General features: G+C 42.5%; 1 protein-coding gene across 1 annotated transcript; it reads left to right on the top strand.

The window, feature by feature from the left end:
* The first annotated feature begins 8,293 nt into the window (after positions 1-8,293).
* hopx (HOP homeobox) lies at positions 8,294-15,094 on the top strand. Its single transcript, XM_030062111.1, has 2 exons — positions 8,294-8,651; positions 14,736-15,094. Exons 1-2 carry the CDS (start codon positions 8,502-8,504, stop codon positions 14,811-14,813), a joined length of 228 nt encoding a protein of 75 aa, XP_029917971.1. The 5' UTR covers positions 8,294-8,501; the 3' UTR covers positions 14,814-15,094.
* Positions 15,095-15,760: the final 666 nt, after the last annotated feature.

Here is a 15,760-nt window from a genome sequence, read left to right as displayed (position 1 = left end):
CGGCCGCTCCGTCGCGCCGCGGCCTCTCCTCGGGCGGTGTGAATCAGGTTTTTCATTCCCAGATGTTTTTGTTTGAGCAGCGAGGGAGTGGGTGGGCGGCTGGGAGTCGGGACAAGGGAGGACCAGAGCTAAGACTTATGTAAGGCCCATGTGCTGACCGCAAGCCTCCTCCAATGATCGACTCCCTCCTCCGGGCAGCGCTCCTCGCTCCCCGCCGCTCTCTAATGGAAACAAGGCTCTGTGAATTATGTGGGTTAAACAGTGGAGATGGAGGACACGGTTGGTGAGGCTACCACAGATCTGTTTTCCCTGCTTCCCCCGAGGACGCAGACGCAGGACTCATTTATTAATAGTAACTTACAGCGCCTATCAGATTATGTATGGATTTATTGTGCCGCTCCTCTCTCGTCTGGATCATGCGGCTTCAATTCTGGACACAAAACCCCCGTGTTTGTTTTGGATTTCCCTCTCCCCTCTCATCGCGGCGGTTGCGTGCACGGTCGAGCGCGCCCCTCTTGTGTTTCTGGTTTGCATTACGTGACACAGAGAGGATGTTGCATATTAAAAAGAGATGTTACACCACTTTATCTATGGAGCTGTTACCTGTAGGCCTACGAGAGTGACTCCAAAAAAAAAAAAAAGAAAAAGCACCACATGTAAACCCATGGTGCTTTCAATCATTGACAAATAGCAATAAAAAGTTAATGGGTAGTATTTGCATATTGAATGATAAACTTTAGAGAGGTTATCAAAGTTTTCACATTGTCTTTCTGCTCTCTTTTTGAAATTAACTCTTCATATGTAGTTTTTTTTTAAAAATACATTTCTTGAATAGCAGAGGTGGAAGTGACTAACTACATTTGCTCACGTTACTATTTATACAGCTTTCTTGTGTACTTCTTGTGAGTATTTCTTTTTAAGTCAGTAATTTTACTTTTACTCCAGTACATTCCTGCTCGAGTTTTGGCCTTCACTACGTTTTAAATCAGATCCATCACAGAGAAACAAATGATCAATGACAGATTGTGGGACCTTTCACAATAAAACACGCAGTCAGCAAAGATCCGAGGAGGAATCTGGTTCTACTTTTTGTCCAAATTTCCAAATGTCACCATAAAAGCTGCACGATGAAAAACTGCAGATGGTCGATGGAAGCGAGAGGCATCTAGAGTCAGCTGGCAAAAAATGTGGAATAAAAGTCATATAAAGATGGGGAACGATATCAGGGAGTTGGCCTGATGATGAGAACCATGAAGAGTCCTCTCAGTCAACCCTCATCGATTTCGCATAATGCACCTTTAAAAAAAAAAATGCAGTTTGAAACTTGTACTCTCATCCTTTTCTAACTGCATGGAAAAGATTACAACTAACACAGTTACTGTTTGGAAAAATAAAAAAAAAATTCCCCTCTATCCCTAAACTATTTCTGATTCTCACTCTGATTCTGATTCTGGTCCTGATCTTCTCCCAGTCCATTTTAAATGACCTGCTTTTTTACTCCTATTTCAGTAGATTTTCTAGCATAATGTCTACTTCTGCTGAAGTAAAATATCAGCGAAGTAACAGTGCTTCCACTTGAGTAGCAGTTTGTAGTACTCTTGGCACCACTGTGGCATACAAAGGAAATTCTCCCCAATGCCTGCTGCATTAGATCCTTGCAGACCCACAGATCTATATCAAATCTGGCTTACGTACGCTACACTTTTCACATCTTCGACCACAATCAAGTCTTGTGGCAGCATCATGGGTAAACTGCATCCCGACTGCCAAATATACTAATGCGCCTCGTCATCCTACATATCATGACTTCAGCTACTGACTCACAAGCCGACAGCTGTATATCTGCCTAAACATCTGCACAGGAGCTGCTGTGATGTTGAGTAATCTCAGGAGTCCTTGTGATGAGCATCCGCGGTGGGACTTTGACTCTTGTGTGTGTAATTATGTGTCAAAACAACGCTTTACTACCTGCCTGCGTGCCGCAATAGCCGTCTCACCTTCGGGCCGTCAGGAGGCGATCCCGTGTCTCGCTCGGGGAATGTCGCGTGACATCATTATGATTCACACCCCAGCCTTTCTGTCACATGCATGATTACCTAAGCACTCTTGTTTTTCCATAACAATCAGACCCTGATGTAATCTGAAAACCATGTTGAACCAGAAAACACTGAGATGGATGATTTTTATTAAGCGTGGTGTTACGTCAATGCTCTTTTTTTCCCCCTAAAAGAACCAGATCTCATTGAAACATTGAAGCCTTACATAATTGAAACGGTCATCTGCCTGACATTTTGATCATAACATTGAATTACAACTTCCATAGTAACAATGGGATGAGGCGGTGGCTCAATCTGATAAATGCTTGATTGTGATTTGTTCTGTGGAAGCGACCAATAAAAGGCTTTCAAAGTGATGTAACACATCCTCTGGTGGCCGTTTCTGAGGTTCTCACCTCTTGGACAGCAATGCTGAGAGCAGCTTATTGGGTTTCTACACACACCTTGGCCATCTCAGCAGAATTCACTAAGTTATAGGGAAAATATGCAGCCAGCCAGCGAGGAACACCTTCAGGGCAACACAAAACCCCAATGCGGAGCAGAGAGGTCTTGATCACCCTGTCAGGGTTTATATTGAGATAATGATCGTCTCGGTGTACATGATCTCACTTATTACACAGCTCGCCATGAAAGAAAGTAATAATTTAGATAGATAGATAGATAGATAGATAGATAGATAGATAGATAGATTTTAATTTAATTTAATTTAATTTAATTTAACCCAAATATTAATTTTGATATAATTTTATTAGCCATCAAGACTATGCCAGAACAAAAAGTCTTCAGATTCTGTTTGTATTGATAAAAACTCAACCTGGATAGCTAGACATGTTAATGTTTCACCTGTGTAAGCATGTTAATAATTATCTCTGCATGACCTTATTATAGTCTGTCCAATTAAGGTGTGCTTTTTGTTAATGCTCTGTTTATATGTTATGTGAATATCTATCAGCAGACGTGGATAGACGCTGTCTGTCTGTTTGTGTGTCAGCAGGATTTCTCAGCTGTTTATGATTTGCATGACACTCTGTGGAAAGGTTGGCTGTGGGTCAAGGAAGAAATTATTAACTTTTCACCCTGATTACAGTGGGGCGTGGCTTCACACAAAAAGCCGTCTATCTACTGAACAGATTCAAACAACATCCTGAAACTTTGCGGAAATGCTGATCGAAGACCTGCTCTAATCTTCACGCCATTTGGCCAGATGGGGGCGTGGCACTGGGTGTCATTGACTTTCAGTGAATATCTGATGTGGAACTGGCATGTTTTGGCAACCACATACTAGTGTTGGTGGAGATATGCACTCCACTCAGTGCTCTCTACTCTGTGGTGTTATCTATGTTGTTTGGTTAAGTGGGGTAAATGCACCAGACATGGTATGTTTCAAGGCAACACACAAGGTACCGTGTCATTATTTTTGTCTTTGAACTTAATGGCACCAACAGACTGTGAGATTTCAGCAATTTTATCAGTTTATTGCAAGCCAGACTGCGACATGGATCTAACAAACTCATCGAGTTTGATGTATGTTGACTGTACCATGAGAGGCTTTTGTGTTTCAGTATGTAGTGTGAAATTATGGAATAGATTAGCGAGTTAAAGCAATGTTCAAACATGGACCAGTTTAAAAAAAAAAAAAAAAAGTACAAGCACATGAAACTCATGAGGTACAGTGGTGAAGCAGGGTTTGACTGTCGCCAGGTGTTCTCAGAGATTAATGTATTTCTGTTGTAAATAATTGTAATTATGTAAATAGTTGGATATGGGTTTGTGGATGTATTTATAAGGTAGAAATACATATTGTATACTACATGATATCATATTTTTATATAGAAAAGAGTAATTACTTAGTATGGCTATGATTGATATATAAATAATATCGTTATGTACGATGTTATCTTTTATTTAAACAAAGTCAAGAATATCTAGGCTATATAAATAACATGAAGCTGATTAATGATCAATCATTCAATAAGTTCACACTTCTCCCCATTCCTTTTTGAATATGTATGTGTTTTGATATTTTCTCTTGCACTGAGCTGTTCATTGTTGGAAATTATTTCATTTTCTTTCTCTCTGTTTGTTTTTATGTTCTCTGTCCTTTTACATGTTTGAAATAAATCCAAATGAATGAACTGCACGATAATCGCAGGTGTTGAATCTTACAGGGTACAATAGGAGTTAATATAGAAGAAGACATCATCGGCGTACGTGATCCATCTGCACCACTGTGGTGGTAAACAATGAAGCTAAGCAAGAATCGAGCCCTTTCAATAGTGATATTAATGTGTTTGGACCAGAATCCAAAGAGGAGGAGGAGGAGAATATGGACCCGGCTGTTTTCCTCTTTGCTGGAATCCCATTTTGCTCATTTTGCTCATTTTACCTCCATTATTGGGTTTAGCGACAGTGTCATGTTGACCAGTGTGTCATTTTATGCTGCGTTCCTATTGGTTGCTCAGTAGACGGAAGTCATAGCAGCAGTCACACTGCAAGATGGATATCCTAAATTTCTGATGCTGTGAGAATTTTGTATGATATCGCCACCTTTCTTCAACGTTGGTCATCTCTCATCTGGGGCAACCCAAAATCGCATAGTGTGTACCTGGCTTAATGCAATTTGTCCAGCAGGGGATCTCTGAGCCATTTATTAAGCTGCAAAATGCCTTCACTCACCAATCAGGTTCAGGTATTTTACTGCAAGTCATCCCCTCTCTCTCCCCTGCCTTTCCCGTCTCTCTCTCTCTCTCTCTCTCAATGGTCACTATCAAATACAACAGAAATGCTAGAAAATATATTATAAAATCATGCTAAATTTATGTCTCTCTTTTGACTTTTAGGCCACTGTGACTCCCCTGACCGTCAGGATGGGAAAATATCAGCGTGTTGCTCTCACATAGATAGATTACCATGCTGTCCTGCACCGCCTGGAACTAAAAGGCCCTGACCTGGGATATTTTTACCCCGGCAGTCCTGCATCCATTGTGGACTTGAAGCCACTCAGTGTTATCGCCGTCTATCTGTATCGCAGGTTCTTTAGAAGTCCTGTTATCTCACACCTCGGAGCTCTTGTGTTCACAGACGCAGCAAATTACCCCGGTGTTCGCTGTCTCAGCAGACTCGGTTATCTGTGTTTATTTATCAGAGGATTCAAGAGTTTTGGACACAGCACTCCCCTTTATAGCTGAGGGATGTTGGTGTTTTGCCAGCACAAATTCCTGCTGTAAATTACAACGGCTATAAATTCCTGCTTTTCCAGAATCTCTACTAGACTTAGGAAACTGTAATGGAGCAGTTATTTAATTCAGTTTCTGTGGCTGACATAAACACACCTCACACCAGGTGCAACATCCTACCTTTGTGAAGGGACTCCCTCACTTAAATTGAATTCAGGCTTCATTTATTGGCTGAACTTTGTGTCTAGATGAGCTTTCCTGGGCATCAAAGTCATCAGCTAAAGTCCATGAACTGTGAACCAGCAAATAAATATGAATGTCAGTAGTCAGTCATGCACAGTGACTACATTTTACTGTATAACTCATCATACAGTAAAATAAACAAATAAACAAATAAAAAAAAGCAGGAATGCCAAAACTAAATATTTCCATTATCTGAAATAAAAAGAAACAAAAGATAAAAGGAATGCTATGCTGCTCGAGACATGTACTATCTCAGTTGTTAAATAAAAGTGGTCACATTTGCGACCACATGCTCTAAAGTGAACTTTGGTTCTTGCAGAGTTGCCGTTTGCATCTTTAGGTTTGACTCTGTCGATCCGTCCCAGCCTTTGGCTCTGACAGCAGCGGTGCCGTGACTCACTCGGCAGCACAGTGTATTATGTGTTTATAGATCATAAAGTGACAGCTTGATAGCAGCAGTATTGTTGGGAGGGGATCGCTGTTGTTCTCTCAGTGATGTAATCTTTCCTCTTTAAAAGGATCTGCCAGTTTAAACACATTTACGTCCGGTCTGAGACTGCACGCATCGGAGTTATTTACGCCCGTCTGTTTATTAGCAAGGTTACGAGATGGATATGGCTGAAATTTGCTGGAGAGAAACCTTAGCCAGCAAACTATCCCACCATTAGATCACTTTTAGTTTTTGATCCATGACTATTATGCTGGTGCAACAGTTCGACACCATGGATATGAAGAAACTGCTGAACACAAGCGTCAGTCCAGGCCACAGTTTGCCCTCAGTTCATTTTGTTTTTCTAGGTTTTTGAACCGCTGGCTATCAGATGTCAGTGTTCATGCCCATAATCCATAATAGGGTTGTTTCCTGTCCTTGGTTTGGATTACGCTCTCACTCCTAACATACAGCAACTCGCTTCTCTTGGAAGGGGAAGGAGACTTGCGTTTCCAGGTGTCTCGGGTTTTCGTTTTCTTCTTTCTGGGTACAAATGGTGCTGTTCCCTCCTGCCGAACAAACTGAACTAAATGAAGAAATGCTCCAGGGTTGAAATAAATCGTGCTTGGTATGATACTTTAAAAGACTGGGCTTAAATGTCAAAAAAGGTGTGGTGAGCTCTATTCTAGGCAGTGAACAATACTGTAAAATAAAAGGACCGGAAGATTCTGCAGAAAACTGCAGGCTGGATATCTTAGACTTGTCGTAGCTTGTCATCTGTATAGATTATGGGTTTTGTGTAAGTATTTTTGCGGTGCTCGTCTATTAAGCACCCAAATCCAGGCATGAGGAAATCTCCCAGCAGGCTTTGTGGCCACCCTAATTCGTGCTGTTCAGTGAGAGTACCACATAATTACGGGTCTAATCAAAATCCAAAGATAGCATCAAAAGGAGCTCGTGTATCTGTGTGTGCGTGAGTGTGTGTGTGTGTGTGTGTGTGTGTGTGTGTGTTGGGGGGTATTTGAGCACCATCAGGCCTGTATTTACTGTTGCTACTGTGTGAAAGTCAACATGCTCGGTCAGGACATTTCCGCTGCAGCAAACTCACCATAACAGTCAGATTGTGATCAAAGTCAGGCCGCAGCCGAACCGGGAGCCTCCTGTATCTGTTCCAGGCATTACAGCACAGTGACGCTGCATAATAACATCCACCACAAGGAGCAACGTTTCTAGGGAGTGTGTGTGTGTGTGTGTGTGTGGGAGGGAGGGGTGTTACGACTTAAATAGAGTGTGTTATCTCGGTTGTCAGGCAGTCTAAAGGTGCCGCTTGAACCCCTGGACGCTGTGCTTTCCTGAAGTCACCAGGTAAAATGGCAGAATAAACAGAAATCAGTGTGCCCTGTTGGAGGTTTTCCCTTTATTTCATTAATTCCCTTCTGTTCCAATCAGTGACCCTTACTAATCTGAGAAAAAAAAAACAAAAAAAACAACAACAATAAATCACTATAATATTCCTACAGTACCAGTAGCTCTAAGCAATGTTTGTAGTGACTTTTTGTACTTTGTACTATTTATTTTATCATCTACGGTATCACTATGCCTACAACTCAAGAGGACTTAAAGTGTGTCTGCAGTACTTTAAATCCCTTTTAAGTAGTTCTGTAGTATTTTGAGTTTATTGTGACCTTATAGGCCCATATGCCATAATAAATCGATAAGTCTTGCAGTGCCTACAGGTGCCTGAGCCATGAGTTTGAAGTGCATTTATTTTACTTTTATGCCATTTTTTTTTTTAAACTTCTGTGACAGAATTTTAATATACTCATAATAGTCCTGTTGCCTGTAAATATATATTTTTAAAAGCTTCAATCACATTATTATTGTATTCCTGTATTACCGCTTGTACTGTTCCCATAGTTTGTTGTGATGTTGTGTCTTATCCTTTTAGAATGTATAAGACCAATGGGGGATAATATGAAAATATCACAGCAAGGCTATTTTATGTCATAGTGTTACTATCAGTAGAATATTGATTTAATTTCCTTTAGGGTTCGTTGTGACTTTGTAGAAATCAGTTGTGAGTTTATAGAAACCCTTTTTTTCCTCTTACCGCCTACAACAGCCCTATAATATCCACATAAATACTTCTAATGTGTTTAATGTGGTGCTCAATCAGGAATTCACGCTGACTTCCTGTGGTTTTTCAATAGTTGTGCTATAATATTCCTAAAAGGGCTGAGATATTTGTATAGTGCCCGTCTAAAGCGCGCTATAGGGTTACTGTTTATTGCTCCAGCTGTGTTTAGGGGAGGGCTCTGCTGGTGGGACTGGCCTCCTGACGTGCCACTGTTGACAGTAGTAAAGCCTCCACACACACACACACCGCCTCCACTTCACTCCCACCGAGCTGTCAGTGGAGTCCGACCAGCCGCTGCTCGCTGCGGAGCCTCTGCGCACCAGTGCGTCCTGCGCGTCTTGGCGCACATCACTCCTTGTTGGGAATATCCAGTCCGGAGCAGGACCGAAGCAGGACGCTTTGCAGTTTCTGTTTTTCAAAGTCCCAGAGAGACTGGCGAGGAGGAGCAGGGAAGAAAAATGGCCTCTCAAGGGATGGAGAGTATGAAGTTAGCGGCGGACCAGGTTAAAGTGCTGGAGCAGAATTTCAGGAGAATCAGTAAGCATCCGGATGTGGGGACGCTCTCGTTGATCGCCGCGGAGTGCGGACTGTCAGAGGAGGAAACACAAGTGAGTATTACATAATATTGCTCGCTTAATACACTGTGTCTTTATTAAACTGTGCATGAACAGGGATGTTACAGAGGGAAACCCCACCAACAGGCCACTTTTTTATATGCGAGAGAAAGTTAATCACCATTTAGACTGACATAAATCTGTATTATATTAAATTTAGTGTTTATATCATATAGAAAGAACTTGCAGCCTGGTTATGGTAACATGATGATATGTTTTAAGGGAAGAAACACAAATTAATGCTGTTCTGACACTGAAATTGTTTATTGATCGTTATTTCTTAATTTGTGCGATTTTTGTGCTGCAATGTTAGTTTTGATCATGTATCATCAGGAAGTTACAGTTTACTTTCCTAATGGGTGTTAAGAGTCTGAACATCGAGATCTGGCAGTGAATTCAGCATTAATTTGTGTTATTACTTGAAGTTTGAGGGCAGTTTTTGATGAGACAGTCAGAAATCAGCTATTATCCACACGACCAAACGCCGAGTTCACGATCTCTGGAAAGCTCCGGATTTTTCAGTTTTGCGCGCTGCAGAAAAACTACCAGGCGCTTCTCCAGCATGTTTTTCTCCCCTTTTAGACGCGCACCACTGAGCAAATACTATGCAGCATTTCTAGAAATAATGGCTCGTTTGAACCGGGCTTCCTCTCCTCTGTAACGCTCCTTCAGGGACTTATAATGTGCCTGCAGTATCCTCCAGTGAGCTCACAGTGACCTTTGGCGCACTTACTTGTGGGGTTTTTATCTCTTATGGTGTCACAATAATATTTCAAAAGGGCTTTACAGCATGTCTATGGCACTCCAAAGTGAGTTTATAGTGACCTTAGTGTGCTTTTTTCCCGCTGTGGTACCACTGTAATCTGTTAATATTACCACAGGGCTCTGTGTGGTAGTCTGTAGCCAAACTGTGCTTCAGGTATGTTTTTCACCCTATGATATTACAGATATTCCTACTTATAGTTGTGCTGTGATATATTTATCATTCATTTTCATTTATAAGTGAAGCGAGACTCCTGTCTGTCTGCACCCTGTGTGCTTTATTGAGCAAGACACTCTGCCCCCAAAACAACACCATGACACTGTGACAGCTTATCTATAAAAAAAAAAAAAAAAAAAAAAAACTCATCGGCTATCAGATTTCAAAGGTTTATGTGTATTCATAACCTTCTCTGAATGATTTCTGTAAAATTTATATCACAGGACTCTCAGTATCACTGGGAGCGAGGTCATCAGGTGACCTCTGAGGAAAAATAAAGAGGTGGAAACAATGGAATTTGCAGTGTTTTCCTGTGATTTTACTCAACAGGAACAAATCTTTCCCTGTAAGCTTGAAACAAGAGACTTTAATCTCTGATGTCATCAAAGAGCCGGAGCCCAGATCCGCCCCATTGACAATGAATGGAACAAGTTTGTGGACGGTGTGTGACTGCTGAGGGTGATGGCGAGATATGAGCTCATGTTTTGGTCCGAGTGATTATCAGCAGAGCCGGGAGGTTTGTTTTAGCTGATGACGTCATGTTTCCTTAGACATTAAAGTTGGAATCTGTGAGGTCTTTTTATTTTCCCCTTTGTGTTTTTGTCCATCTTTGTTGCTAAGCGCTGATCATCACCGTGGTGTTTCTGCACTGCACCTGAGTCTCATTGCTCCCTCAGCAGCAGGAAAGAGCGGCCTGTATTTCAAACAGCAAATGAAAAAGCTTGTAACAATTAGAGAAGAGCAAAACATATTAATTTATGTGATAAAGTCAGACATGTATGCATTAAATATTTAAATATATAGTTTATCACTCCTACGCGCACACTCCCAGCAGCTCCCGAATGTAAAGAACACAATCAAATCAGAGAGTGAGGCGCCAGATGTGAAGTTTCAGAGCACCGATAACCAAGATTTTGAAAGTACACTCAAGTTATGCAGGCAACTCCTGTAGCATTCCACTGATAGTCCAAAAAAAATGCACAGATTTTATTCCAAAGCACGTATTTTCCATGTTGGAAAACACATAACCTGATGTTCACTGCTCAGTATTCCCAAATAAAACTGACTACATCATCGAACAAGCTTCTCCCATAAGGAAAAGTCCTCATTTGGAGTACGTAAACCTGTTTTATTTCAATGCCAGCAGCCATTATGTAAGAGTAAATGTCACCTTTTATGAATTGTGAATAAAAAGTGTCTACTAGTTGATCCCGGTCAGGGTTTGGCAGCCAAACAGGAAGATCATTTGTTTAAGCTGTAAGAGTTGCAGAACCCCTCAGGGCACTCATGTAAATTCTGTCGTTTGAGTTGACGTCATATCAAGAGAACGAGTTCATCTAATAGGCAAATTTCTGAGAGAGAGAGAGAGAGATGGCGCTCGCTCCTTCCTCCATCTGCTCTTTACATGATTTGCCTTTACAGAACAAACAAAGTGCCCGTCGACAGCGCTGTCATCTCAGACATGTGGCCACTGTCACTGCTTCCTCCTCCCTGCCTCTTGCAAACCGGCTCTGCCAGATTTCTGAGGGCTGCAGATCTGCAGAGGCACCATAAAAATCTGGATTTTTAACCCTTTGCAGCCCAGGCCTGATCTGCCGCTCGCTGATCGGGTGGTGTCTGCCTCCTCACACCGCCGTGAGAAACTTCTCTCTGCACCTCAAACACTGAGGAGACAGATGTCAGATGGAAATGCAGCCAAACTGTTTGTCACACACTGGAGTTTTAGTGAGATTTCTACTGTTTATCTGAGCACATGGCAGCTAAATGACAAACATGAATGGCTAAGAGAAAGTCCTCATAATGGTTGTGCTTCCCTTACCCTTAAGAGAGAATATGGGAGAAATTATCATGATTATACAAAAATGCGTTCTAAAATTGTAAAATCCCATGTTAAGCAATCTGACTGATCAGAGTGAAATGCATGGTCATATAAACTGCAATGTTCAAATAATATTCAAATGTTCAAAATGTTCAGCGTTCAAGAAATAATCCCTAATTTGTTTGAGTTCTCATTTTTAGGAGATTATCAGTAGCATTTGTTTAGATGATAACTCAATATAATTTCAAAAGACTGTTATTCTTCTGAGGATGATAATTGATCATGTTTAGTTATTGTCCAGCCCAAGCTTCAGTGTGATGTCCGTTATATAAAAACAAACTCCTCGGCTCCACCCATTTTAATTCAGCCTTCAGTCTTCTCTGTGCTGTTGGTGATGGAGCATTTCCATTCTCCCAACACAAAGGTGGGAGAAGCCGACCTAAAGGTCTTGGCCCCTCATCAAAAGAGCTGACTTCATTTCCAGCTGATGTTTTTTTTTTCTTTTTTCCTGTCTTGGTTTCTTTCTTTCGCAGCCGCCTCCTCTCAGTGTTTGGATCCGTGAACAAAGCTCTTGTTTGAGAGGTTTAAACTAACAGCCACACCCTGCGAGCCACTCCCTGTTTCAAATTAATAACATTTACAGCGGGCTTCTGGCGTGTTTGGACTTCTTTCACGGACCTTTTCTGTGACTGCTGCAGCGTCACTGCCTCAGTGACAGAGTCAGAAGGATCTTGTTATGTAATCCAGTGTAACTCAGAAGAAGAAAATGAATCAAGCTCCGCTGCACTGTCCATTGGCATTAATGTCACTGCTAGTACTGTTCATAAGAGGTTTGTGTATAAGATGCTTTTGTAAGGCATTCAGAGAAGTGTAGAATTAAAGATTGAAGCAGGAGAGTCGTAAAGTGCATGAAACAAGAGTTTAATTCCAAAATAACCATTTGACAAAAGTGACACCTACTGTACGAAACCATTTCCTCGCGGAGAATAAGAAAAAATGACGGCACTTTGTCAAGATGAAACTGTTAAAGACTGAATTCTGTGGGATTCAGAGACATTTACTGATGAACTTTGGGTATTTTTCCCCCCCAAAACTGATTGAACTGCACTGTTAATTCAAAACAAATCCAAGGCAACTGTGCAGCCCAGAAAATAGCAAAACACTGAATTTAAAGCTTCAACATTGGAAAAATTCAGATTGAAAGTTTTGTTTGCAAATTACTCGGGCTGCTCACTTGCTCCTGTTCTTTAATGTTTTCTTGCCATCTGAGAACTTTTGCTCTCATTGTAGTTCACTGTGGAAATAAACCATTTTAAAGACAAAATGCAAAAATACTGAGCACAAAAATGGAGACAAGTTAGTGTGAGCTGCAGCGTTCAGAGGACGTTTCTTGAATTAATCCCGTCTGCGAGCGCGGGCGGCTCCAAATGGGAATGTCATGTGTTTTCAAAATGCAAAATGTGGAAACCATTTCTCCTGCCAGGCACGTTGCTGGAGCCGCGAGCCAGGCCGTCGTGTCGAGAGGCCGGCGGTTTTGGCTGCGTCCTTGAGCCTGCGCGTCCCACACTCCCGCGCTGTTATCGAGGTGATGTCAGCCTTGTTGTGGATCCCTTGACAACCTGGGCCGCTAAACAATGGCTGACAGTGTGACGGGCGTGTGTGGAGGCATTCAGCGCGCCTCGTCGTCTGCTCAGCGTTCGGTCAGAGCGCCGACAGCTTGTGCAGGGGAATGAAGTGTGGAGACGCGGGCCTGCTCAATGCCAGCATTCTCCATGAAACTGAATGGAAACAGGCTCATTTTTCTGGTTTCACTGACTCGACTTAACCGTGGGAGGGTCAGCTCCACTGTGAGCCAGCGAGCACGTTCACATGCGCACAGAAATGTGCTTGTAATGTAACGCTTGCAAGGCATCTTCCCCTGATTGAGTTAGTGTGATCGTGCAGCTGAAGGAAGCAGAATCTCAGTCACAAATGCACAGCGCTCTTATTCTACGGACATGAATCCCCTTTGCATTGTCAGATTTTACATGAGCAATGCTGTCTGAAAATGCAAAAGTGTTTTTTTCTGCTGTTACGGGAGTCGTTTTTGAATTTAATGAACTAAAACTACAAGTAATAAATCAAGGCACCTGGAATTGATATGCAATCTTAGACATTTTGTTATTCATCCAAGAAGCTTCCTTCTCGGATGAGTGGGAAAACAATTTCAAGATTACGCAGAAAGTCCAGACCTGGATGACTGAGAGCCAAAAAAAAGTTTCACTGAGATTTAGAAGGAAAGGAGACCTGGTCTGGTAACTATACATAGGCAACTATACATACTGTACATAGGCAATGAAAACAGTCCAAACATTGTGTCACCACCAGAATTAGAAGCAGGTAATAGATTAAACATTAAAACAGCATGCAATAGAAAACACCCAAAGACCTGGGTTCAGCTGCCGGCTTATTTCAGGAGATTTTCTTCTGTGATCAAAGTTATTGGTTTAAAAAACAAAAAACAAAAATGTATTGTTTTTCTTATTTAAAAATCACCAAAGTTGCTTCATTAGCTCTATTGTCACATAATGTGGGAGAGGAAACAGGATCTTTGTGGACTTTTCTGATCACTGCATAAAATTTTGTGTTGCAAAAGTTACAACAGACGTTCACTGCTTGTCTTTAAAGGTGCACGACGCAGAATTGCCCAGGACCGTTGAGACTGAACTGACCACAAACGTGGAATCAGCGTGTAATTTGATGATTGAGACCGCATGGTTCTCCTCGTCAGATTGACTCCAGATTATGTGCATATTCCATGTTTTCGGGTCCTCAGATCAATCGGCGCTCGGCATAATCCACTTTCAAGTTCAAGTTGCATGTAAACAGGATTATTATAGGAAGTGCAGCTTTGTAGAATCAGCTGTATTGCGCTATCAAGTGTCATATGGGTAATATTTTATTGGATGCATGATGTAAACGTAGTGTTAAGCTGATATCAGTGTGTTTGGGGAGGCCTGCCCTCAGTGTTTTGGTCAAATGAGCTCTGACAATACACGAGCCCCACCTGTGTCATTTCTCAGGCATATTGCTGTCGGGGCTGTGTTGTGTCAGCCGGGCCGGTTAGCTCACCGCGCTCGTGTTTCAGGCTCGGCTGCTCTTTGTACCAGAGGAGCTGAATACTTTGTCGCTGAACAATAGCTGTAATACTGCCTGTTTGTAACACCTCCCTCATGGGGGTTTTCTCTCTCTCTCTCTCTGTGTGTGTGTGTGTGTGTGTGTGTGTGTGTGTGTCTTTCAGAAATGGTTCAGGCTACGCAACGCACAGTGGAGGCAAGCGGAGGGTCTTCCAGCTGAACTTGGCTCGGTGAAAGACTGAGTGACGGACGGACGAAAGAAAACCTCTGACTGCAGTGTGTGCGGCCTGAAGACCTCTCACTGCCCCCCCCTCCAGCCCTCCCATCCACCCCCCACCTCCACCTCTCCCTCTCCCTCTCCCTCTCTTCTCCCTCAGACCCCCTCAGTCCTTCTCTTTTGTATCTCTGAAGCTATTTTAACTTACGGAATGTGAAGAGATTGTGTGTTGTTGCCAATATAACCGCCATGTTTACAAAAATAAACATATTATTATTGTTATTCTAAGAAAAAAAAAAAAAAAAACGAGTGCGGCGGTGTGTGCTTTGAGGTGGCGTCCTCGTGGGAGAGATCGGGGTCCGAACTCGAGGAGGAAGCCGGGTTACAATGGTGGGAAGAGTTTGGGCGGAGTGTAGAGAGGGTGCGTGTGTGAGTGTGTGTGTGTGTGTGTGGTACTGGGGGGGGTTTGGGGACAGTCTGCTTTTGTTTTCAGGCTGTGTTTGTGTATGTGTCCGTCAGCAGGGAGCGGAGTTTGACATGGAGCTTTTCAGGGGGACTAGAAAAGAGGCAAGGAAACGCTTCATGGGACAATGGATGCCGCTGGAATCGGCCGCCGCCGTCCAGAGACTTCCAGGTTCACTGGGACGTTTCCAACAGGAGGGGAGGGAGGGGGGGGAGGGAGGGGGTGAGGGAGGGAGGGAGGGAGGGAGGGAGGGGGTGAGCTGAACAAGCTGAACAGCATCATGGCTTTAACAAATGGCAGGTGATGTCATTTCATTGTCCTCTTTTCCTTTGACTGTGCGCTTTAAAGGGACGTCCAACTGTGGACACGCCAGCCAGTTGCATCATGATCCTCAACAACAACAACAAAAAAAAATAAATAAATAAATAAATAAAGGGACAATAGAGTGGTGAAGTCCCGCCCCTTCCGGTGGGCCCCCATGGGACCTTTCGGAGCGAAAAAAATGAATG

The sequence above is a fragment of the Myripristis murdjan genome, chromosome 10 (assembly GCF_902150065.1).
Source record: "Myripristis murdjan chromosome 10, fMyrMur1.1, whole genome shotgun sequence".
Classification (NCBI taxonomy): Eukaryota; Metazoa; Chordata; class Actinopteri; order Holocentriformes; family Holocentridae; genus Myripristis; species Myripristis murdjan.
The sequence above is the reverse complement of the archived record's forward strand: the minus strand, read 5'-3'. Positions and strand labels throughout refer to the sequence as shown.

Coding starts and splice junctions, on each gene's coding strand:
- hopx (XM_030062111.1), top strand. CDS start 8,502: ATGGCCTCTCAAGGGATGGAGAGTATGAAGTTAGCGGCGGACCAGGTT. Junction 8,652..14,735: donor TGTCAGAGGAGGAAACACAA/GTGAGTATTACA, acceptor TGTGTCTTTCAG/AAATGGTTCAGGCTACGCAA.